The 24,576-nt window shown below is 42.3% G+C and overlaps 5 protein-coding genes across 6 annotated transcripts in view; 4 read left to right on the forward strand and 1 right to left on the reverse strand.

The window, feature by feature from the left end:
• Window positions 1-1,514: 1,514 nt before the first annotated feature.
• On the forward strand, window positions 1,515-9,342 carry LOC306790000 (apolipoprotein B-100-like; the record flags this gene model as incomplete). The annotated part of the gene is made up of 5 exons (XM_079286105.1): window positions 1,515-1,547; window positions 1,797-1,813; window positions 4,532-4,718; window positions 4,808-5,319; window positions 9,339-9,342. 5 exons carry the CDS (start codon window positions 1,515-1,517, stop codon window positions 9,340-9,342), a joined length of 753 nt encoding a protein of 250 aa, XP_079142231.1.
• On the forward strand, window positions 8,890-12,659 carry ldah (lipid droplet associated hydrolase). Its single transcript, XM_079286513.1, has 7 exons — window positions 8,890-8,934; window positions 9,339-9,485; window positions 9,701-9,835; window positions 10,044-10,213; window positions 10,312-10,552; window positions 10,770-10,852; window positions 10,953-12,659. Exons 2-7 carry the CDS (start codon window positions 9,347-9,349, stop codon window positions 11,139-11,141), a joined length of 957 nt encoding a protein of 318 aa, XP_079142639.1. The 5' UTR covers window positions 8,890-8,934; window positions 9,339-9,346; the 3' UTR covers window positions 11,142-12,659.
• A 659-nt stretch (window positions 12,660-13,318) lies between these two features.
• Window positions 13,319-16,776, reverse strand: alkbh1 (alkB homolog 1, histone H2A dioxygenase; the record flags this gene model as incomplete). Of its 2 annotated transcripts, XM_079286511.1 has the most annotated exons (6): window positions 13,319-14,733; window positions 14,909-15,102; window positions 15,705-15,795; window positions 15,998-16,160; window positions 16,280-16,388; window positions 16,639-16,776. In XM_079286511.1, the coding sequence occupies 6 exons, from the start codon at window positions 16,774-16,776 to the stop codon at window positions 14,277-14,279; spliced, it is 1,152 nt and encodes a 383-aa protein (XP_079142637.1). In that variant the 3' UTR covers window positions 13,319-14,276. The 2 variants fall into 2 exon arrangements, with proteins under 2 accessions (XP_079142637.1, XP_079142638.1); XM_079286512.1 differs by lacking the exon at window positions 15,998-16,160 and having other exon boundaries at window positions 16,228-16,388.
• A 1,882-nt stretch (window positions 16,777-18,658) lies between these two features.
• slirp (SRA stem-loop interacting RNA binding protein) lies at window positions 18,659-20,672 on the forward strand. The gene is made up of 4 exons (XM_079286410.1): window positions 18,659-18,739; window positions 18,921-18,979; window positions 19,079-19,186; window positions 19,360-20,672. The coding sequence occupies exons 1-4, from the start codon at window positions 18,673-18,675 to the stop codon at window positions 19,426-19,428; spliced, it is 303 nt and encodes a 100-aa protein (XP_079142536.1). The 5' UTR covers window positions 18,659-18,672; the 3' UTR covers window positions 19,429-20,672.
• Window positions 20,673-22,529: 1,857 nt separating this feature from the next.
• The window catches only part of adck1 (aarF domain containing kinase 1), a 49,945-nt gene continuing 47,898 nt past the window's right edge, over window positions 22,530-24,576 (forward strand). The window contains exons 1-2 of the mRNA XM_079287258.1: window positions 22,530-22,784; window positions 24,218-24,357. Coding sequence (XP_079143384.1) covers window positions 24,226-24,357 — 132 coding nt within the window. The 5' untranslated portion in view covers window positions 22,530-22,784; window positions 24,218-24,225. The remainder of the gene's footprint in view (window positions 22,785-24,217; window positions 24,358-24,576) is intronic.

Raw genomic sequence — 24,576 nt, forward strand, 5'->3', positions numbered from 1 at the left:
GATTTAGAGTGAGCTCCCCACAGTACAATCTGGAAACTATAGGGAAGATTGAGAAATCGACGTCCACACCAAAAAACCCACAGTTTACAGCCACTATTACTTCTCATGCCAAATCACCCATCGAACCCCTTGAATACACCTTTGAAGCCACTGCTCAGTTAGAAGCTCCCAGAATGAAGAAGTTACTATTCACAGAAACCGTGAAAGCTACACATGTGGCCTTCTCCATTGATCATGAGGGATCCTTAACACTCACTGGCTCTTCTGCTGAGGCTTCTGCTAAGACCACTAGCAAGGCCACAACCCAAATGTACATGGCAGATTTGGTTAACAATATGGCACTTACATTGAAGAAAGGAATCTCTGCAGCCATAGACACAACCTACAACCACAACTTGGACATCCCATCAATTGAAACTTCAAGTCAGGCATCAATGAAACAGAATATAGCAGCCTCCATGGAATCAGGCAGAGTAACTGTGACCGGTGAAACTACTGGTAATGGAAAGTGGTCCATTCAAGACTACTCTGATGAAGGTACACACACAAGTAATGTAGAATTCAGCATACATTTTGGAACTGCCAAATTAACTTTAGCAGGAGAAACAGACTGTAAGGCCATGAAATCGAAGCAAACACTGACTGCTGAATCTGTGATCTTAAGCCATATTACTGTTGAAGCTAGATGTGAAAATGAAGTTCCATCTGTCAAGAAGAGTGTTATGGTTTTAAATGGAGAGGCTCATATTGGGGACTTGAAAGTTGCAGTGATAGCCTCTCATGATGCTGAATTCACTGGAGGTCTGACTGGATTCATGGCCAACTCGCTGGAATTCAATGCCCATCCATTTGAAATTGTTCTTGATGTTAAGAATAGAGTAAACTCGAAGATGTGGTTCCCATTGAAACTTACTGGTAAGGTCGATCTGCAGCATGATTATGGTGTCATACTAAACTCAGAGAAGCAGCGTGCTTCTTGGTTTACTTTGGCAAGATTCAACCAGTACAAGTACAATCACAACTTCACAGCAGAAAACAATGAAATGAACATCTTCTTTCAATCATCAGCTAATGGAGAGGCAAATCTGGACTTTTTGACTGTTCCTTTATCTATCCCAGTAATAACTGTACCTTATCTTGAGATTGAAATCCCAGAGGTCAGAGACCTGTCTCTGTGGGAAAAAGCTGGATTCAAAACCTTGCTTACGAATCCTCAACAGTCATTCGAAACAAACCTGAAGCTTCATTACGACAAGAACCCTGATACACACAGCTTTGAATTACACCTTAAACCAATTTATAATACAATTATTGGCAACGCCAACATAATCCAGGCTCAATTTGAACAATGTAGAGACAAAGTAGTTACACTTCTAAAAGATTCGTACAACCAAGCAAAGGCCCATTATATCAAACACAAAATTGACACGTCTAGTCTGCCTCCTAGAATCTTCACTATCCCTCGATACAAAATACCATTATTGAATATTGAGGTTTCTGCTTTCAGCGCTGAGATGCCGGCCTTCAGCTACTTTGTTCCCAAGGAGGTCAGTACACCAAGCTTCAAAGTACCAGCACTGGGTTTCTCTGTGCCATCCTATACCATCGTGCTACCATCTTTGGAATTACCTGTCATCCATGTTCCAGAAACATTAAGTGAAATAAAGCTGCCCACTTTCACACTACCAGCCATTCAGAACAACATTTTGATCCCAGCTCTTGGAAACATAACTTGTGACTTCTCCTTCAAATCCACTGTGATTACCTTAAGTGCTAATGCTGGTCTTTTCAACCAGTCTGACATTGTTGCTCGGTTTGACTCTTCCTCAACATCTCTGTTTGAAATTTTGAATGGAAAAATTGATGGCACCACCAGTTTGTCAAGAAAGAGAGGACTAAAACTGGCCACCACTGTGTCCCTGGAGCATAACAATGTGGAAGCAAGCCATGAATGTGCTATTAATCTCATCAAAAGGAGCATGGATGCGTCTGTAGCCAACACTGCAAAAATGAATCTACCCTTCCTCAATCTTGAATTGAATCAAGAACTCACAGGAAATACCAAGACCAAGCCAAATGTTGCTTCCAAGAATAAATTAAAATACATGTTTAACATTCCTCTGATTCAGACTGTAGGCAAAGGAAACCTTGATATGACCTGGGCACTGGAAGTACTTTCTTCCTATGTGTCACTGGACACCTCTACCCGAGGGAAGTCCGACATAACGATAGACAGTTTTAACTTTAATGGAGATCTAGAAAATGAGGCCAGTTTCTACCTTAATTCCAATGGCCTCCGTTCAACTTCCAGGACTGTTTTGAATTCAAACATTGACAAACAGGAGAAACACAAACGAAGCTTAAACAATAACATCTTCCATTTTGACGTGACTAACAACATGGCTCTTGAGGGCTCTTTGAGGAGAATCTTTGCAACAGCTGATTACACCAGCAATAATAAAGTTGAATCTGAATCTTTCAACACGAATGGAAAGCACAGTGTTACTGGAGAATTAGATTGTGTCCCTTTAACAACCTTCAAGACTACACTGAACATTGAGGCAAGTCAGCCAAATAGTTTGGGTCATGCTGGACTTATTCAGAGTATCAACCTTGCCATCAGCTCAGAGAAGCAGTCTTTCACTTGGAGTGGTAAGGAACAACTGGCATCTCTCGTCCATGCTTGTGATTTTCTTGTGTCTAATGATGAATCTGAAGTACGCATGGACTTGACAAGATCAGTGGAAGGCCACCTAGCCTTCTTGAAAACTGTTAGGCTTCCTGTATATCAGAAGACCATCTGGGATGTTCTCAAGTTTGATCAAGTCACAAATATGGACGAGTTACAATTCCTTAACATCTCTTCCAGCATTGTGTACACAAAGAGCATGGATGGTCAGGAGTATGCAATACCATTTAAACTATTTGAAGACGGCATCACTTTAACCATCCCTGAGATAAGCATTGCTGTGCCTTCTTGGGCAAAAGAAATTTCACACTCAATAAGGAACAGAGACATGCGATTTGAAAACCTGGATGTCCCTGATCATCTTACTCTTCCCTTTGCAATCTTGGTTCCAGCCTTTGATGTGCCATTTACCAATTTGCATATTGAGCCCTTAACAATTGATCTCAAGAACCTTAACATCCCCAAGGTGATCTCCACAACAGCCTTTGAAATCATGCTGCCAGGCTTGCCAATAATGTCAGTGCCCAGTTACGACATTGAAACAGAGTATCTACAGGGGAAAATGTCATTCCTTTCAGTTAAAATACCACAATATGAAATCACTGTCTCATCTTTCACATTACCAAAATCCTTGAACATTGGAGAGCACAGCATCAGCCCAAATAAAATCATAACCCAGATTTTAAACTTTGAACTTCCAACCATCGTCATCCCAGAGCAAAAAATTGAAATCCCTGACGTTGCCTTACATCTGCCTTCAAGTGTTTTTATTCCAGCTTTTGGAGCCATCAGTGCCACTCTGAAGGTTTCCATTCCTATTTATAATGTTTCAACAACTGCCAACCTGGAGAAAAAGGACTCTAGCCTTGTTACTTTGCTGAAATCTATCTGTACTTCGACCATGATCTTCTTGGAATATGACCTTCATGGTAAGACGGACACACACTCTACTTGATTGAATTACTAGATCTAAGACATTGTAATATATATATATATATATTCTTATGTCCCTTCAGAAAGTGCAACCCTTACATTTGATAAGGGAGCAATCAATCTAAATGGGCAGGGCAGCTTGATTCACAGTGATGTATATGTGGACTGGCAACATGGAATTTTGGCACAAAACCCAAGGTAAGTGTATGGAATATACTTCTTGATTCCTCAATTTCAAATTTGATTAGAAATCTATATTTATTTGTTTAATTTAATCTCAATGGAAGCCAAGAAAAAAAAGAACAGTTGAAAATTTGATACTTACCCTGAGTGCTGCTTGGTCATATTTTCTATTAAGCACATCCAAACGTTGTGGGCCAACCAAGGCATCAATACCGTCCAAGTAGTTGTTGCATGTGGATTGAAAATATAAGTTAATTTATAGTGTTCAATGTGGTCACAATGTTCAGCTGCATCTGCATTTAGTCCGGAAATTAGACAATTGAAATAAAAAATGAGAGCCATCTTATCTTAGGTTTTAAATGATGAGCCATGGTTAGGAGAGCTGTCAGAGCTACTCTGAGGAAGACATCAAGAATCCTTATCTTGGGTAGGAGGTCCAATTGGTGTTTTTTCTAGATGATAACCTTGGTTGAGCAAGTTTTTGGATGGTATCCCCCCTTTATGGCCACTGGGTATTTTGCACAATGGACTTTACTGCAATATAGAACGGATGTTTTTTCTTAGGATGAAGCACCAAACCCCTTTGTCTGAATAAATGCAATTTGTTTTCTTCCAAAGGCTGATTTTCTGCATAGTTTAACAGTTCACCAAAGACTTCTCTTTCACGGGTTGACCAAAGATGCACTAGAAAATACCTCTCCTAACAACTGTTTCTCTGTTTTAAAGGGTGTCTCGTAATACTGTCAATGTTGACATCAGTAGCCGGACATTTGCAGATGCAAACTTCCGCTTTGCTTCCCGCAAAGATGGCATGACTGCATCTATGTCTTCTCCATCAGCTGGTTTCCTTGGATTGCAGTTTCAGCGGAAGTCTCCATCACAGTTGTATGGGAAACTGTTTAGTCGCTACCTGGTAAGATCTATATATGGATTAATGTTATATGTAGGGCAATTGACACTGTTTTAACAATTATTATTCTCAATTTCTTCCCTCAACTGCAGTCTAATCTTGAAAAGGATACTGATATTATCACTGCCGTAGCCATGCTGAGAAACTCCCAGAAGTTGAATTTACACACGTCATGGAATTTGGATTTCCTCTATGATGTAATGGAGGGTACCAAGGACAAGATTCCTTTTATGACCGATGCTGTGCTCAAGTTCATAAACAAGTACCACACCGCTCACTTTGGCTTTGATCTCAACCGTGGCGGCATGAAGCTGAAAAACACAGTTTCTAATGTCATAGAGAGAGCCTATCACGAGGTACTTATGTCTTTTAACACACTGCAGAATTCAATCAAACACCTCAGTGATCAAGGAAAAGACATGTACAGGAAGGCTTCTGATGGCTTGATGTCCATGCGTTTGCAGGATGTTGTAGACAGGTTGCCTAAAGAGAAGTTTGATGACTTGCTAGATGCAGTCACACAGTTCTTGAGTGACACAGAGTTGACATTGCCTGGATCTGAAGAGAAGCTCTCGAGCCTGGAGGTGTTCCAGCGAGCTCGTCGGTCTGTATCAAGAGCCACCAAAATGGCAATCCAATGGTTTGTCAGCATCGTTGGGAATATTACTAGCTACATCAGTGGAATAAGGTTCACCATACCTGGAACTGATACTGTTGTAAAAGGAAGAAAAATCATGCATAAAATGGAGTCTTTTACGATATCTGTATATGATCAGCTAAGACATGTGCTCAGGGGGCTTGATTTGCGTCAGAACACACTTAATGACCTCCTCAATATGATTGCTAAAGAAACGGACAGTTTGATCATGTACTTACAAGATGAAAACATGGAAATTGCTGCTCAAGTTGATGCCATCTATGCAGAAGTTCTGCAGTCTTCAACCCAACATACTGAGGGGGCAAAGAGAAATATGGCTGAGTATAAAGACCATGCCAAACGGATTATTCAAGAGGCTTATCATGGTCTAAGTATGGAGCGGGTAAATAACGATACCAAGGAGTTTATCAGTATTTTGCAGTCACATCTCTTTGGGGGACCTAATGAAAGCATAGATCTAATTAGAAGCACAGCACCATACACTAGAGAGATGGACATTCCTTTACCCTTTCTTTGGAAGTCTTTCAGCGAATGGCCGACGCAATCCAGTCAGTGAGTCATGGCTCTCTTGATAGTGATGTCATTATGATTGACTGAATGTATGTGTTTGTGAAAAATGGACATTGTTTGATGCCAATAAAATGTGTTTTACGGTGTTTTAACTGACATGAAAAATATACAAGTTCTTCTTGTGTGAGATTTCTCTAAATTTGAGGATTTAGGCAATGATGACCTACCAGTGTTTTGCACACAAGTTAATGTTTGATGATGTTCAATTAAACAATTTTGAATACAGATGTTGATGTTTGTCATACTGTCCCGACATGTTCTTTTTAAATCAACAGAGTAGGACTTTTTGGACATCTATGACTTTATTCACATCTATGAATTTATTCATCTTCAATTATTTGCAGGAGAGGGAGATTTTGCTTCACGTTACTGTAAGGAACTCAATTAAATTCGAATGCCTCTATATGACCGACATAAGTAAATGAGATGATTGTCAATTTCGATATAGTTATTAATGCTTGGTATCTGTGCAACCAGATGGGACTTTTCCCCTCTAAATTTTTATGGTTTCATTTAAATAAGGCCAAAATAATTCACCAAACAACAACAAAAGAAAACTGGCTGAACATGTTATTATAGTGTTTTTTCCCTCTCCCATTAACCACTCAACTGCTGCTCTGTCCTTTTCTCCACAAAGGCTAATTCATTATATTCATTATGTTAGATGCTTTATCACTTGACCACTGACATTTCAATTTCAATATATTTTGTACAGCCCAAAATCACAAATACAGCACACAACGTCCTCTGTCCCAGGACCCTCACATTGGTATTGGTTCAGGAAAAACTCCCCCCAAAAAACCTTGAACAGGGGAAACGAAGAAGAAAAGAAAGAAACCTTATGGAGAGCAACAGAGGAGGGATCCCTCTATCAGGATGGACAGAAGTGTGACAGATGTCATGTGGACAGAATGAATAACATAACAGAGTTACAGCACATTCAATGCATATGACAGAAATGATTCATATCATGAGAGTAGTGAGCATAATAATGATGGAAACATGACTACTAATAACAGCAGGAGTGGATAGAGTAGAATATTAATATTAATAAAAGCCATAATGGTTTTGATAATAGCAATAGTAATGTGACTAATAATAATAATGATAGTAGCAGTGGGTGTCAGCAGGGCCATGGAAACTTGTGAGGCAAGAAAGCACAAAGACTCTGGGGAAGAAGCAAAGTTAGTAATGAGCATAAATGTGACATGAATTCATAAGGAGAAATAGAAGAGGAGAGAGGAGCTCAGTGTATCCTAGGAAGTCCTCCAGCAGTCTATGCCTATAGCAGCATATCATGGGGCTGGTCCAAGGCAAACCTGAACCAGCCCGAACTATAAGCGTTATTAAAGAGAAAAGTCTTAAGCCTTAAATGTGGTGAGTGTGTCTGTCCCCCGGACTGAAACTGGAAGCTGGTTCCACAGAAGAGGAGCTTGATAACTGAAGGCTCCCGTCCTACTTTTTAAGACTTTAGGAACCACAAGTAACCCCTGCTAAGGGAGTTCAGCTCTCCAGTGGGGTAATATGGTACTTTAAGATATGATGGTCTGACCAATTAGGGCTTTGTAGGTGAGGAGAAGGATTTTAAATTCTATTCTAGATTTTACAGGGAGCCAGTGCAGAGAACAGGAGTAATATGATCTATTTTCTTAGTTTTTTATCAGTACACCTGCTGCAGCATTCTGAATCAGCTGGAGAGTTAAGGGACTTATTAGAGCAGCCTGATAATAAGGAATTGCAGTAATCTAGTCTAGAGGTAACAAATGCATGATCTATTTTGTCTGCTTCGCTTTGAGACAGGATGTGCCAGATTTTTTAAATGTTACGTATAGGTGAAAAAAGGTAGTCCTAGAAATTTGTTTTATGTGGGAGTTAAAGGACATATCCTGATCAAAGATAATTGTTTACGGTGATGCTGGATGCCAGAGCAATGCCATAGAGAAACTAAATCCTTAGATAATTGATTTCAGAGGTGTTCTGGGCCATGTAGAAGAACTTTAGTTTAGTCTGAGTTTAACATCAGGAAGTTGCAGGTCATCCAGGTGTTTATGTCCTTAAGGCTGCTTGAAATTTAGTGAACTGCTGATGGAGTGTTTTCTGATAATATTGCCTCAAGGAAGCATATATATGATAAGCAGAATTGTTCCAAGGACAGAACCTTGTGGAACTCCATGACTAACGTTGGTGTTCACAGAGGTTTCATCGTTAAGATATACAAACTGAGATCGATCTGATAAATAGGACTTAAACCAGCTTAGTCCGTGCGGTTCCTTTAATGCCAATATAATGTTCTAGTCTCTGTCACAGGATGTAATGGTCAATGATGTTGAACGCAGCACTAAGGTCTAACAAGACAAGAACAGAGACGAGTCCTTTGTCTGATGCAATTGGAAGGTCATTCATAATTTTCACCAGAGCTGTCTCTGTGCTCTGATCCTTTCTAAATCCTGACTGAAAATCCTCAAATTATTGTTTCTGGTCTACATGTGAACGTCTACATATTAATCAACGTATTCAAATAACTTTTATAATTATATATTATATTATAATTAAATAGCTATAACTTTGTGATTCTGTTTAGGCCAGCAGAGAAGGCCTTGCAGGCCCTGACCACTGCTTTTTAACCAATTGTGAACATCTTTTCACTGGTGACCATTGTGGTTTTTTAAACATCTTTTCGCTGGTGACCATCATGGTTTTTTAAACATATTTTCCTTGGTGACCATTGTGTTTTTTTAAACGTCTTTTCTCTGGTACAATAATAACAAACACCACATCATTCTTACATGACCTTTCCTTCGTGCACCTTCTATGTATCTACCCTCCGGCAGTACAGGGGGCAGTAGCGGGGCTGTGAGTTGGATAATAAGCACGCTTTACAAAGAGAAGAAGGTCCGGCTGACCAATCAGCATCCAGCAGGAAGTCCTCACATTGTGCAAAAACAGAGAGAGACGCAGATGAATGGGAGGACGTCATCTTATTCTTATTAGGTAAACTATATTTTGGTACACATTACACTTGTCTGCTAGCGTCGGAAAACCAGTTCCCTAGGATGCTAGCTTAAGTGAACGTCAGTCAGTAGCGTTAGCATGTAGCATTGATATGAAATCATTTCAGCTACTCTCACTGTCGCACCAACCCACTGGCTAAATCCTGTCACTTTAATACTTCATATTGTTAGAGCGAGTTGCATATCTTGTACTGTAAATACCGATTGTATCTGACAACACACGCATCACATGCACGACATGCTTTTTAACCTTTGACGTGGAAGTAACGCGTCACCTTTGGACCCTGCTGATAAACTAACGGTATCAGCTCACGTTATTCGGTGTGCGTGTGAACCAGGAGCTTGAACTCTGTGTTCCTGTTCTCCCCACGGCTCTCCTCACAGCTAGTGCGATGGACGACACGGTGACAGACGGGAGGGACGAACCGCAGACGGACTTCAGCTACTGTTGTGGAGCCATCACTGAGGTTCTGAAGTTTGGCTCCTGTCGGTTACACTCTGGACACAAGGTGCTGTTTCTCATCATTCCAGGTGAGCGTATTCCGGAAGTACAATGAGTACAATGTTGACAAAGAGTTTGACCCTGTCTTGTAGAAGAGCCCTGCACCGAAATCTAGATTTTGATGTGATTGTCTCAATTCAGCTGCACTTGATGTTGAATTTCAACAGTTTTTAAACATTTTACTCTCTGATATGACGTTGACATGATGTTGTCATGTGCTGATCTTCTGCTGTCTTCCATGCAGGTAACCCAGGCGTAGTGGGCTTCTACAGGACCTTCATGCAAACTCTCCACCGTATGTTTGGCTACCACCACCCAGTGTGGGCCGTGGGCCACGCTGGCCACTGTGTGCTACCGGACTCCATGGACATGGTTGAAGGTTCGGAATATTCATTTCCACACGCTAATCTCAGTACACCGGAAGAGAAGAGAGCGTGAATAATGACGCTACTTGAAATAGGAATGTTCCTCGCATATTTTGAAACGTGGAAGTGGTTTTAATGAGTCATTCAGGCGAGTTTAACATGGTAACAAAGTAAGCATAGAGACATTTGATGGATTCTGAAGATTTGACTTCTTTCATACAGACGTCTCCTCGGCAGCGGAGCGGGACGTGTTTGGTCTGAGCGGGCAGATCGAACACAAGCTGGCCTTCCTCCGGAGACATGTTCCCAAAGAGACCAGCGTGGTGCTGGTGGGACACTCCATCGGCTGCTACATCATCCTGGACATCATGAAGCGAAACCCGGACCTCAAGGTTGGTTGCAATCAGCCAGGGTGGCTCATTAAAGAGACGCTAGTGTGAAGGCCTTAAACGGAGCACTGAGTCAGATTCTGTGTTGTTTCTCCGTGCAGATCCTGAAAGCCGTCATGCTGTTTCCCACCATTGAGCGCATGGCGGAGACTCCTCAGGGGAGGGTCATGACCCCCGTGCTGTGTCACATGCGCTACGTGGCCTACCTGCCTCTCTTCCTGCTCTCTCTGCTGCCCGAGGCACTCAAAGCCAGCCTCATCAAACTGGTGTTCGGCGGCATCCGGTCCCTGGACCACACCGTAGTCCAACCCACTTTAGGTCTGCTCAGTGGCGACTGTGCAGGTGGGCTGTTCTATTTGCTCTTTAATCATGCAATGCTTATAATGTTCACCTTTTTTCAGTTTTACACACCACACACATTGTTGTCACAAATAGGAATCTGCTTCATATCGACTGTGAATCGTATTCTACGGGGGTTTGAAAGTACACGCCTGTGTGTCATGTCATACTTGTGATGTAAAGCAATGATGGAACCTGTGTGATCTGTTCCTCTCTGTAGTTAACGCCATGTACATGGGGGGTCAGGAAATGACGACGGTTCTGGAGAGGGACAACATCACCATCAATAAGAACCTGGAAAAGGTAGGAAAGGGGCCTCGACACATTGTTCCTTTTAGCTGTTATCGTGTGTTAAATCTTGAAGTCAACCTCGGCAGTAAACCGCCTGTGTTCCCATTTCCAGCTTATATTCTATTATGGAGCGTCGGACCACTGGTGCCCTGTTCAGTATTACCATGACATCAAGCAGGACTTCCCACGTGGACATTTCCGGCTGTGTGAGAGCGGCTTCCGCCACGCCTTCGTCCTGGATGCAGGAGAACCAGTCGGCAGGATGGTGTTTGACTGGATCAGTGGAGATTTGAGGACATGAGCTCATCGTTGTCTTTCTCTCTGCCTGTCTGACGTGGACCCCCCCCCCCCCCCCCCCCCCGCATCCAGACCAGGAGCGTTCGGATCGGCACACGTCATGGAGTTGAACTGAGAATACAGGCTCAGTGCTGAAGATGTGTCAAATATGAATGTGTCGTTGATTTAATGGCGTACGGTGCTTCATATTCATCTCATCTACTGTTCATTGGTTTACTTGTGTCAGTGCTACTGTGCTGTGAAACACCATCAGACTGGAATGGAATGTGACGAGACATTTAGCCACAAAGGGCTCCGAGCACACCTCGACGCGTTCACATGTAAGTCCGTGTCCTATCGTACAGTGATGGTAACCAGAGCGAGTGAGGCCAAGGCTCCAATTATTCATTTAAATCCATTTCTAACTGATTTCATTCCAAACTTCAAACAGTGGACAAATGCTGTAACTTTGATGATGCACTCTCAAAATGCAATGGTCCATTGCAAGTCATGACTCAGCTGTAACGTGTCCACTCACAAGTGGTTACTGTACAAGTATTGAGCTCTGCTGTAGAGGCTGTGTAATGTGTACCTCTAACATGACCTCACTGGTCCTGGTACTTTGCTGGATGAACATCTGGAGTATGTGCCACTGCGACACGCTCGCAGTCCAACTGGTCACATACGGGTGTTTGGTCAGGACCAACAGCGGACTCCTGGGTGATAGTCCTGTGTTTGTCTCATACAGATACTGAAGGGGGCCTTGTGCGTCAGTATTTGACACTCTGGGACCGATACCGACATATGAAAATCAGACAGTGTAGAGCTGCGGCTCTACACCAACATACATTTATTACACAATTCTTTTTAGTATTTTCGGTCAAAACTGTTCCATACTGGAAAACCTCAAATTCCGGTATGTAATGTAGTTTATAAACACAGAACTGAATTGAATAGATCATCCCCCCCCCGCTGCCACTGAAACATGGCATCGGCCTGACATTGGTATCGGTGCATTAAGAATAAACTAGATATTATATTTACAGCGTGCCACTAATGAAACTGCCAAAGACTCTCGATGATAGTGTTTATCACATCAGTGTGCAGTTGGAATGTGAAAAAACTTTTTATTTTGTGTTTGTGTGTAAAGTTGTGATGCAAAAATACTATTTTAGAAGAGTTTATATCGTTTTGAATCATGAATTGTTGGCTATTACAAGAGATGTGAGATATTGTGTGTATGTTTTTGTGTGTCAATCACCTGCTAAGTACTAGTACACTGGAACAAACCATCTGGTGGTCCGGTGGAACAAACCATCTGGTGGTCAGGGTTAACCGGATTTTTAAATAGAATTTGTGTTTCAAGATTAACTTCAAATGACACATTACGTTACTAAAACAAGTGTCAACTCATACAAAAGATATACAAACTTACAATGATGTCAGTATATGTTGAATATTTAACTTAAGACAAAGTATCTTCAATGATAAATATTTTAAAACATGCTTGTTACCCACAGAGCTTCATTACGGTGTCAAACGTGACACAGACGTGTATGGAGTGACTTTTGTCTCGAAAATAAAAATAAGATTTACAAATGCGTACAATGAATCATGCGTACTTTCTGGTACTCACAACTGCTAATCTACACACAAATACCAAGCACTGTTTGAACACATCTAACAGTTTTGCAAATGCAAACGTCACAATCTGATGATTACATGATGTAATACACACATGTGGCCATCTTAATTTCCCTGCAGAGGCTTGCGTGTGCCATGTGTGCTTCTAATGATAGAGATTTCCAGTCTGTTCAGTGTTGTTTGCGCTAGCGACACCCACATCTCTGCACCACTGTATTGGTGCTGCTTATGGACCGCGTCGTGCACAGAATGCCGATGGGACTGATGGGGACCCCTCACATCTGGGTCCATGGAGTTCATGAGGGTCCGGCACTTTCTGTCAGTTTCATCTCCCAAAATGATAAGTCTTTGTGACTTTTCTTTTCATGGAAAGCATGTAATGAAAGCTAAATGTGAACGCTTTGCCAAGTCCAGATACTCAGAATGGAAACCGCTGTTTTATTTATTTTATAGTTTTGTATAATAACACCTTTTTGTGAGGCTGCCTATTTTTTTGCATGAAAACAATCTCAATAAAACCACGAAGAGTCAAAAATCCCAGGGATATTCATATTCAATTCATAATAATATAACTTAACATGAAGCTCACCTTTGAACCGGTCCGCCCCCTCCGACACAGAGCAGGCTGCACACTGTTCTACAATACACAGGGCTTTACTGAAGGGAGAGCTGATTGATTCATTTAATTCATTCATTTCATGAATTTGCATACATTTCCTGAACAGAAGTCAGAACATTGGATGAAGCCAGATTCAAAATCCTCATCTCATCTTGCTGATACATCAGAGTCAAAGGTTTAGGAGATGTCTTATTATGCATATCATGAAACAAGTTCAATGTGTTGTTTTGTTTAAATATGCAAATGAGGTCAACTTCATTCTGTAGAAATCACACAGACACCAATGGACAAAGTATAAACACCTAAATGTGTATTTGGGATGGAACGCTGTCCATTGGTTTGCATTCACAAAAACACTCAAAATATGGTCTCATACTTTGCTTATTGATTCAGGGAACATCAAAGATGAAGATTGCTATCTGGGTATGATACCTGTAGATTGATAACAGGTGTAAACGGGCCTTAGTCAAGCTGCTCTGAATCACACAGCTGGTTCACGATGCAGCTGCCAGTTTTATCAATTGGAACCACATAATCGGCCGCTCTTGATGTTTTATATTGTAATCTATTTTTACTTCATTCATTTATAGTTTGTGTGTGTGTGTAGCACCTGGTAACTGTGTGCTGTAAAAAGAGCGATATAAATAAAGTTTTACTTCCTTCCATCTTTATACTAAACTTATTTCAGCAGCCCGAAATATATCAAACTGATAATGCATGACTTTAGACATTCCGCTACAGAAAGCAATGTTTTTCTGTTTCACTTGTGAATTGTTTGTACATTTCACAGAACTCTGGATTCAGACCCTCAAACAGTCCCAACAGCATGTCGATCCATGCTTGTGTTGCTCTGACTGACTTCATCTCTTGAGTCTGGTCCTCAGCAGGTGGTCTGTGTCATGTCTCTGCAGTATCAACAGAGTCACAGCTACTGCTCCTCCCCCTGCTCCTCTTCCCTCTCTCTCCTTCTGCCGGTCGGTCGTGGCGCCCCTCCGTCTGCTCCGCGTCGGTCCTTTGGTGAGAAGAGGGTGTTTCTGGGAAGCTCTGTCCGGGCCCCAGCACCTGTCTGACGGTCACGTTCACCCTGGAGCTGTGGGTGTAACCGGAGCACGCGTCCCGGTCCTGCTCCGACAGCGGCTCCACCGCAGAGCCGTCCTGCTGTAGGGGCGAGGCCGGGCCGCGGCCGTCCGACGCCGGACTGCCCTGGGGTGCCGCTACGATGCGTGGGACAGCGTGGTAGAGGAGGCGGCTCTGTCCCGACATCACCATCACGTCCCCACTGTGCATGTACATAGCGGTGGGGGGGTCCTGTCTGCGGGTGCCTCCCAAGAGGAAGATGGCCGACTTCCCGAAACTATCAGAAAAGACAACAAGCTGCCCGGTGAGGGTGTTGGGAGTATTTCCTGTAGTTAACCTGGCAATGAAGACCTTTTCCGTCTCATATGGCAACGTCCAATAAAACACATAACAAAATAAAAGTGCACGGCGTTCTAAAAACCCTCTCCGCAGTGTTTGTTCTCCCCTCTTACCTGAAGGACAGCAGCGGTCGGCTGTGATCTAGCTCCGATTCGTCCACGTGGATTCCCAGAGACGAGTCGGAGCGGTAGTAGTTGAGGATTCCCGCCTCTGCGTTGAAGCCCGGGAACCCACAGGCCGACGCTATCCGAGAGGACAGCGAGTGGAGGTCGGCTGGGAAAGGTGTGTGGTGGTTGGCGGAGTAAGTCTGTGAACGGAACAACAAAAGGAAACAGTTGAAAGAAAGGCAGCAGGACGAGATATGTTGGAACAGGCGGGGTCTATTATCTTTTACAAAGGTTTCCCTCTTTACAAGACTTTTGGCCAAATATTAAAAAATAAATAAAAAGCATCATCTCAAACAGTGTAAGGGACAAAAACATCCTTACATTTGCCAGAGTTTAAGCGTCAATTTACTCCTGGTGGCCTTCATCACATGAACCTTCATGGCTTTTGATAATGGCTGTGCTTAAACATAATTGGTTTGTTAAGAATTAAAGAGGACTGTACAGGGTAGAGCTGACTTTAAGAGTCTGAAATTTATTTACATTTCAGAATGTTCTCTGCTTTTATTTTGAAGGCCAGTATTACAGACAGATGAGATAATGAGAGAGGCAACAGAAGTCATGGGTCATGGTCACCAGCTTAACCATTAAGCCAAATCGGTGCATACCCTCACAAAGGAATTAGAACTTTTGTGATAAAAGGTCAAATGTAAATAATATGCTGATAAACTGTGTTTGTGATCAGAATATTGGTATTGATTTCTGCTCCTCTCACAGAGCAGGGTGGGGGGGGGGGGTTGATTACCTTGGTATCCCAGTTGTAATGGTATCCCAGAGTGACCCAGCGCAGCCTGTCAAGTAGAGTCTTCGGTTGAGTCTTTCCAGAGGGAGGACCGCTGTGGGGATCAAACACGGCACACTTACAGAGACGGACTACACGGAGCCTTTGAGCTGCACTCCGAGGACATTGTCTCAGTGTGGCGGACAGATTCATTTCTGGAACACAACTACAAATATCTCTTTATGTTACATCTCAACACAACAACAGCTAAGTGGCCCAGGCTTCAGGTCAGACAGATTCAGTCAGGAACGTCTCACATGAGGCCATGCACGCTCTTGTCCCAGATGTCCTGGGTGTCAGAGGGAGACATGTGCATGTCCAGGTTGCAGACGTTGGGCTTCCGAGGGTAGATCTTCAGACACTGTCTGACCCAGGAGGGATGCGAGCCCGGCAGGAACGGGTTGGAGATGAACATGAACCCTGAACAACACACAGCAGTGCAGTGCTGGGTCAAAGACTAAACCCGTTATCATACATGCTGTCTCACTGGAGCACTGTGGTGGGACAGCTGCCCGTCTCTCCTCCTGTCCTGTGTGTACCTGGGAAGCCCTGCAGGCCGAAGACTCTCCAGTCTCTAACGGGCTGTAATCCGACCCTGGCAGCCTCCACGTCACTCACTCCACCGGGGTCCACTGCAGCCGGGACTACCTGTCAATCACACGGACACGTGTACACACTGAAGTGGCAGCTTAGACCCCTGTTGAAATGGAATGCAACCCACTACAACCATGGTGCCACAAATATGCTTAATTTCCAAAAAATACTTGCAGTCTGTGTCGGGGATGTTGATGAATTCCTCTCTGTTACACTTCTATGTATAACCGTGTTGTTAAAATGCACTAAGCTAACGTTCACAGTTCCGGGTTTCCGGTTAAACATTGGTCGAACGTGTCCTCACCTGGTCACCCGGTACTCTTTTGGAGAAGTCGATGACATCGCTGAAATCTGGCGGAGGGTTTCTTCTCTTGTAAAACTTGAATATTTTTCGAAATGCATCTTCACCACCCTCCACCATGGAGGCCGCCATCTTGGCCATGACGGCATATTCTTCTTCTTTTTTTGGTGAGTCAACAACTCTATGGCGCATTACCGCCACCAGCTGGTAATAGCGTGTTTCACTCATTCTAATGACAATAAAGAAATAAAGAAATGAATGGCCACCCACCTCCACCTCTAAAACCAGGGCCCTTCTCTCAGCGCTCAGTCAAACCCACACAGTGTGGAGGAGAAGATACTAAGTCATAACTAGAAAATGCATTTCCTGCTGAAAATGCGTTGGAATGCTGAAAACTGAAATGAATCGCAAAAACATTGCTGAAAATCGATATCCAATTCAAAAACAAATTGCAAAAAGCTTACTAATTCAAAGAGTTTAAAGATTACAAATATGAAAAGTCATATCACACCTCTCCTGAAAGAGCTGAACATTTTGATATTTGAACAGTTTCTGTGGCTTAAAAAAATTCATCAGTGGTGATATTTGTAGTAGTATAAGTTGTAGTATAAGTATTATTCGTAGAAGTATTCGTAGCATTTGAATAAGTACTAGTAGTAGTGATATTTGTAGGAGTAGTAGAAGTTGTAGTTGTAGTAGAAGTATGATTAGAAGTAGAAGTATTAGTAATTAGAAGAAGTAGTAGAAGACGTAGTATCAGTAGTCATAGTAACAGCTGTAGTATTGGTCGTAGTATTTAATATCACAGTAGTAGTAGTAGTAGTAATAGTAATGGCAGTAGAAGATGTAGCAGTAGTAGTAGTACTAGTAGCAGTCGTACTAATATCTATACTAGTATTACTACTTTTAGTAGCATGAATAGCACTGTATAGCACATATTGCACATAGCACATATTGTTCGTATAACAACAGTTGGAATGCTTCACAGCATTCCAACAATTATGAGAAACTTTCTCATTATAATGACTTCCATGATCTTTATTATTTTCATCACACTGGCAGAAATTGGCTTCCATGAATTATTCTACTTTAACAAAAGCCTCTTGTATTTTCTTCACAGTAAATTCAAAATTGTTTCCACTATTCCAAACTGCCCCGTCAGTCACTACCTTGAGGTGGACCATTTTTAGACAAAAGAAAATGACTTGAATGACTCTTCCATGTTAAAAATCCTTGATCCGTTTGTATTGGCAAGCACCTCACGATACGATATCTGATCGATCAGGTCAAATAGTTCAAGAGGATTTTTTAAAACTGAAATGTATATCATTATTGAAGTTAGGATTAGATGTACATTTTGGCTGTGTACCGGCACATGTTGGAACAGAGGGAAATGAGGTTGCAGATAAACTTGCAAAAAGCGTATGAAACCAAAATTATATTTTAGAAATTTGTTTTGGGAGATTATAAGCATAATCAGGAATACAGCACGGAATAATGACATCCTGGCAGGAAATCTGAAACAATGACACCAAGGGTAGAAATTATAACAAAACTGAGACGTGAGTCAAAGTCAGAAGTGATGGAGGTAAATGTAAAAAAGGAGACGTTACCTTGTTTAGGTTAAGGTCAGGACATCATTAAAAAAAGACAGTTAAACGTGAGATATACAACTGTAAAGAAACGGTTGAACATGTGCCGATAGAGTGTAGGAGGTCCAGTGTGTAAGGAGGAAGGCTGAAGGGCAGAGTGGGAGATGAGGGAGGAGAGTGTCAAAGGGCCGTTAGAGACGGGGGACAAACAAGCACAGGTTCAAAGGGCTTCATTTAAACACTGGAATGAAACGCGTTCAATATCCAGAATATAACTTCTACATGAACACAGGTTTTTTTATTTATAAATAATAAAAGTATTATTGTGGTTAAATGACAATTGTCATGATGTTACACACTCTGGTACACTAGGTGGCGACATGCACCTTAAACGGTGGTTTGTATACCCCCATTAAATCAAAGAAGAAGAAGACGAGGGCAAAACATGGCGGCGCCGACCAAGAAAGTGTTCGAGGTCTTCGTGTCTAAAGTACCATGGACTATAGCCAGCAGTAAGTATATTTAATGGTTCAAATAAGCATCGATATGTGGCAGCGCGGTGTGCCAGCCTCTGTATTTGTACAAGGTTTGGCTCTGTATGCAGCCTTGCTACCACTGTCACCTTAGCTAGCTGTTAGCCTCTGCATGGGACGTGAACGGAGATAGCATAACGTGTTCCTGTTTGTTTCGCAGAGGAGATGAGGGAGTACTTTACACAGTTCGGCCCCGTGAAGAAGTGTCTGCTTCCATTTGTAAGTTGTTGTCACGGCATTAGAATGACTGAAGGACTCTTATTTTCTTCTTCTGCCAAACCTGCTCATTCGTTGCGTTGTGTTTGTGCGTCGCTCCAGGATAAAGACTCCGGCTTCCACAGAGGCTTCTGCTGGGTGGGCTTCTCCACAGAGGAAGGGCTGAACAACGCGCTGCAGAAAGACCCGCACGTGCTGGAGGGAGCAAAGGTAAACCTACATCATGGTCAAAATGCAACAGCATCTCAATACATTTAAGCATATGAGGCATATGTTCTTAGACACTATACTAAACCTGATTATGATATAATTCCAGTATTAGGGAGACGTGTTCACATTATCACACCATGTCCTTTTGGATTCCCCTGTTTGTTTGTTTTCAGCTGCAGGTTCAGAGGAACAGACGTCCGTTTGCAGGGCAGAGGTCAAACAGAGACGGAGAACAGGACTGAAGCTCCGTGATCCTGCTGTGTGGACGAGACCGACACACTGCTGTTGTTGCCCGGCCCCAGCTCACTAAGACTGTTTGCTCCTGCTGCCTCAGCTGCTGGATATGTGGAACATTTGGACCAGTACACCAGGGTTGGTGTATAGATCTCCATTCTGAAGAACGAACCAAGTGTGTTCCTCCTTCAGTGACTGTGGGCCTGACCATGATTGCCATTGTTTGAATGTGCTGTGCAGTAGTAGTATTCGTAGTCCTTATTGTCATTGATAGTGTTGTACTTCCTGTAAGCATCCTGTCACAGTAAATGGCAGGTTAATGCCAACTTTATAAAACAACATTCACTGATCTCCAGTGTTGGAATCTACTGTGTCTTCTGTTGTGAGATAACCTGTACCGTAGTATTTCAATTAGTGGTTTTACTCGAGTACTTCCTTCACCACTGCCGTTTGGATGCGACCAAACCATGGATAGTAGCTGATGGAGCAGGTTGAATGCTTGGCCACCAGGGGGCAGTAAACTCCTGCAGTGGTGGGGGAAGTACTCTAATCCCTAATTGAAAGTACTAATACCACACTGTAGAAATACTCCATTACACTCCAAAGTAAAGGTCCTGCATTCCAAATCATACTTAAAACATAAAAGTAAGTTTCATCAGGAAGAAGCAGAAGTAGTTGTGCAATGACAGATAGATATGATGAGGTCATTATTACGGATGCAGTAATGTGTAAATAGCATCGTTGTGGAGCTAATTTACACGTTTTCTATTGGACAGCACCTATTGATTGTTTAGATTATGGATTCGTCTGCTGATTATGTTCTTGATTCATGAGGAATTATGTCACAAATTACCCAGAGCCCAAAGTGATGTGTTCACAATGCTTTGTCCAAACAATAGTCTAAACCAGAGGTCTTCAACAGGGGGTCTGCAACATTTTTGGTTGATTAGAAAAAGAAGAAAAAAAACCTCAAACATGAATGTGTTCATTATTTTAATTGTTCAGTATTGTATGAAAGATAACTGGTATCTTTATGCATGGCAGTGGTACTAACAGGCCATCACTCATTTTTCATTTCCATGTTTAAAATGAAAACATCAGTTTGAATAGCTTGTATGCATGATTATCATGCAATTGACAGACAATGTTGATATTGGCATTGGTATCAGCTGACAAGGTGTGTTTATAAAAGGCAGTGGCACGGCCTCCCTACTCACTGTGCTTGTTTAAAATGAAAACATGAATATATGAACCTGTGTATTATTTGAATAGCTTAGTATTGAATGCACAATAAAGAGGTATACACGGTACTAGGCCCATTTAATATAAAACACAATTTTATACAATATATATAGTCGGGGGTCCCTGCTCCATCTCTATCAGTTCTATCTGAACTGTGTAGAGTAGAAGTAGGCCTACAGTATACAAAATACTAAAGTCAAGTACTGTACTGGAGTAAATGTACTTGGTTACATTATATACTGCCAAACGGGCATTTCAATGTGTACATATGAACATTTCTCCCATGGTGCTCTGGTGTTGCCCACTGGTCTGGCTTTTCAAGAGAAAATCGTTTGACGTCAAGGTTTTGATGAGAAAATGAATATGTAATATATTCTTCTGTAGCGTCGGCTGCCGTGCAAGCTGCTGAGCATCATTCAGTAGACTGTGTGAATGCTTCAAAATATGTAGCACACAAGCCCCTTTATTTATACAGCAACAAGTTATTTCTCAAAAGTGCAGCACCCACGAGGGCTTGTCTGCTGCATCCAGCTGACTTTTCACAGCTTCGACACACTCAAGGTAACGAGGTGTTTCAACCACCAGTTCTGATTACTGCTTAGTTTGCACTTTCTTTACTCTATGTAAGGAACAAGTTGTTCTGCCACTCTGCAAGTAGTTTTGTTACTTTTCCAGTAGTTATTTTCCTTAATAGATGACACGTAGGTTTTCGAGTTCACATCGAGAACACAAAGTTCAAATGCATATTTTTACCATTACACGACCATGCAAGGTGCCACCTGCCCATCAGGACGATCTCACATTCACACACCACAGGCACACCTGCTCTACCTGTAGCATGTGCTACTACACCAAATATGTCTCATATCCCACATCATAATGTGACATATTGTACTATATTATGTCAATATGTTACATTGAGACTATATGAATACAGACAAACACAGAGTACCATTGCTTAATCATATTATATATGACCTGATGTACACTGTTTACATAGATGTGTTGACTTTGCTGCTATCAATCACACACTCACTTTACTGTGTCATTTGTCCACAAATGCTGTTGTATGATTTCTATATTTATTCTATTCTCATTTTAGCTTGTGTGACATCTAATATTTATATATGTTACGTGCCATAATTATATGTATTGATTTATGTCTTGGTGCTGCTGTAAACGCCATGGGGTCAAGGAAAGATGAGGAGTTAGGAAAAGGTCTGCCAATGAAACTACAACGAAGGACTACAAAAAGAGCAACTAAAGCATGACCCCATTGGCACTGTCTGTTCATATTCATCAACATGAATCCCATTACTTTATGTCTGCATGAGTATGTTTGTTAAACCTGTGTAACATAAGCATATCGTTTGTTTTCATGGACGGCCGAAAGGGGCGTCACTTTAAATGCTGCCGCCGCATGGAATTGTGGGGCGGAATTATCTACTTTCCTTTCGTAAAGGAAGGTCCATGCTAAAGGAGCTAATAAGGGAAGCATTGAAGCACGGTGAGCCCATGCAATGAGAGAGGAAACGAGGAAATATGTTATAAGAGAAAAGTGACGTCCTTTCCTTTTTTATCGTCACGTGAAGCGTCTGTTTCTGATGACGGCGGATCAGCTGATCACAGCTGGATCAGCTCTCAGCCGGCTTTGACAGCTGGCGAGACTTTTGAGAAGTCCAGAGTTTCTTGTCACCGCCCCCTGCTGCTTCCGCATGCTCTCGTCCACTCAGTGTTGCTAACTCCTAAAAGTAGACGGTCTACTTTCCAGGCGAGAAGCATCTCGAACGAGCCTAATGTGTGTGACGCGTGTGAAAGACGTCATCGGGGTCCGCGGTTGACCGAAGTGTAGTTTTCTATCTATCATAAACAGCGACAATAGAGGTAGATATTGACATTATATCAGCGCATACACGCTGGCTGCATTGACGGACAACTTAAAGGCAACCTCTCTATACGTCAAAGTCTCGTGAGAGTGTCGGTATTGAATGGGAACGCAGCAGCCTTCTCTCGCGGCACTACGTTAACCAGAATTCTTCGCGCTCACAGCTCTGAGGTCACAGCAGAAGGTACATTGAAGACAGCGCGCGCGGTTCTCTGAATGAACCCCATGGGCACACAGGTAAGGTAACGTTCACGAGCTGTTTCACATGAAGCGGTTGCATAATGTGACATTGTGACTGCTAGTAGTTGCGTCCACTTCACCACGCGTGTTACCAAACGTACCGGTCTGTGCATGTGATGTGATACAAGTTGTCTTTGACCGATTAACTTCACAGGAACGGCTTTCATTTACTGTTTAATGTGCACGCCGAGTTGAAGAGGCGCTAATGCTGATGTCTGACATGTATTGGGTACAATGTAACAACGTACAGGTGTGTCTTCGCAAACAAGAACACTTTGAATTGCCACATTTCTCAATGCATTATGGCGAACTGGTTTAAAGGGGCGTTCCACCACTTTGCACAGAAGTTTAAGTGTACTAGTTATCACGGCTACGTGCTTCTCAAGTAAAACGGACATCTGTGATGTCATTGGGATCTCCTCAGCTTGGGTTTGAACACCACAACTTTATTACAGAAAGCTCGCATTACAAACAGGAGGTGTGGAGTTTGAAGGACAGAGAGGAAGGTTCTATTCAAGTGTCGTAATCAGTGCTTTTGGAACAAGTGATTTAAAGTCGGATGATACAGATGTGACACCGCTGCTTAGATTTTCACCATTCCTATTTTTTTCCATTTTGTGTCTTAAGTGTCGACCAACTTTGTGGAAATTACAATTTTATTCCAGGGGATGGGAAATGTGTCTTATCATTTTTCACATATCTTTCAAACATTGTCAGGTGTGACCGACATTTCCACAAAGATGAACCGATCACCGGTGATCGGCGCACAATGCATGCTGGGTAGATTTGTGTCCAACTTGATCCCGCTTGCTCTGACGCCATGAACACGAGCCAGGCGCTGCAGTTCCTCTAAAATCTTGTGTTGTTAATAATAAAGCTTATTTATAAAAAGACATCAAAGACAATAATGTAGAACAGAGAAACTAAGCAGAAACATTTAACTATGTATAATATAAATGAACAGTTGGAGGAGTTGGAACAGGTTGTGTCCAGGGTGTGAAGGGTCTGCAGTGATCTTTCCTGCCCGTTTCCTCCTGAAGTCCACTGTCATCTCCACAGTTTTGAGCTTGTTCAGCTTACACGGACATTTCCACATAAATATATATTTTCAAACGCATGAATAAATCCTAACGAGGTCTGTAAACTTCAAGTAGCCTACAGATCGGCTCTAACTGGAAGTAACTGTTCCTGTTCTGATCGATTCTGATCAGGACCGGTTCACCCTATTAGATTAGCTGACACCAAAACGTTAAAAAGTTGTTTTCCCCTCCAGTGTGGGCGGGACATCATTTAGCTCTGTCTCGGGAGAGAAGCAGCTGCACACAATTCTCAAGTCCTACAAGTCTGGTTGCCAGACAGCAAAGTGAGATCCACAGTTCATGTTTGTCTGTGTTTCTGTTAATGCTCCATGTTCATTCTTCCTCCCATAGTTGCTCTGATGGCTGGTCACCTCCTCAAAGTCTCCTCTCTGGCCACAGCAGTGTTCGCCTCCTCCGGGTTCTACCTCTACAACAGACAGCTGAACCTCAATGACCTGAGTGTCGTCCGCTTTGGACGAGCAGCAGCCACCGTGAGTCACTGCACACCAGAATATATCTTGTAACTAACAGTTAGTTTAGCACACGATTCTAGCTACATGTCAGCCATACATACAAGCCCAACTGAGCACTTTGTTAAAGTCTCAGTGAAACAGAAGTTTTCTTTAGTGAAACAATATTTTCAAATTCATATTTGAACAGTGTACAGTTACGAGAGATTTAAATCAAATCTTTCATTGGACTGTTAAAAA

Source organism: Melanostigma gelatinosum (assembly GCF_949748355.1).
Source record: "Melanostigma gelatinosum genome assembly, chromosome: 16".
Classification (NCBI taxonomy): domain Eukaryota; kingdom Metazoa; phylum Chordata; class Actinopteri; order Perciformes; family Zoarcidae; genus Melanostigma; species Melanostigma gelatinosum.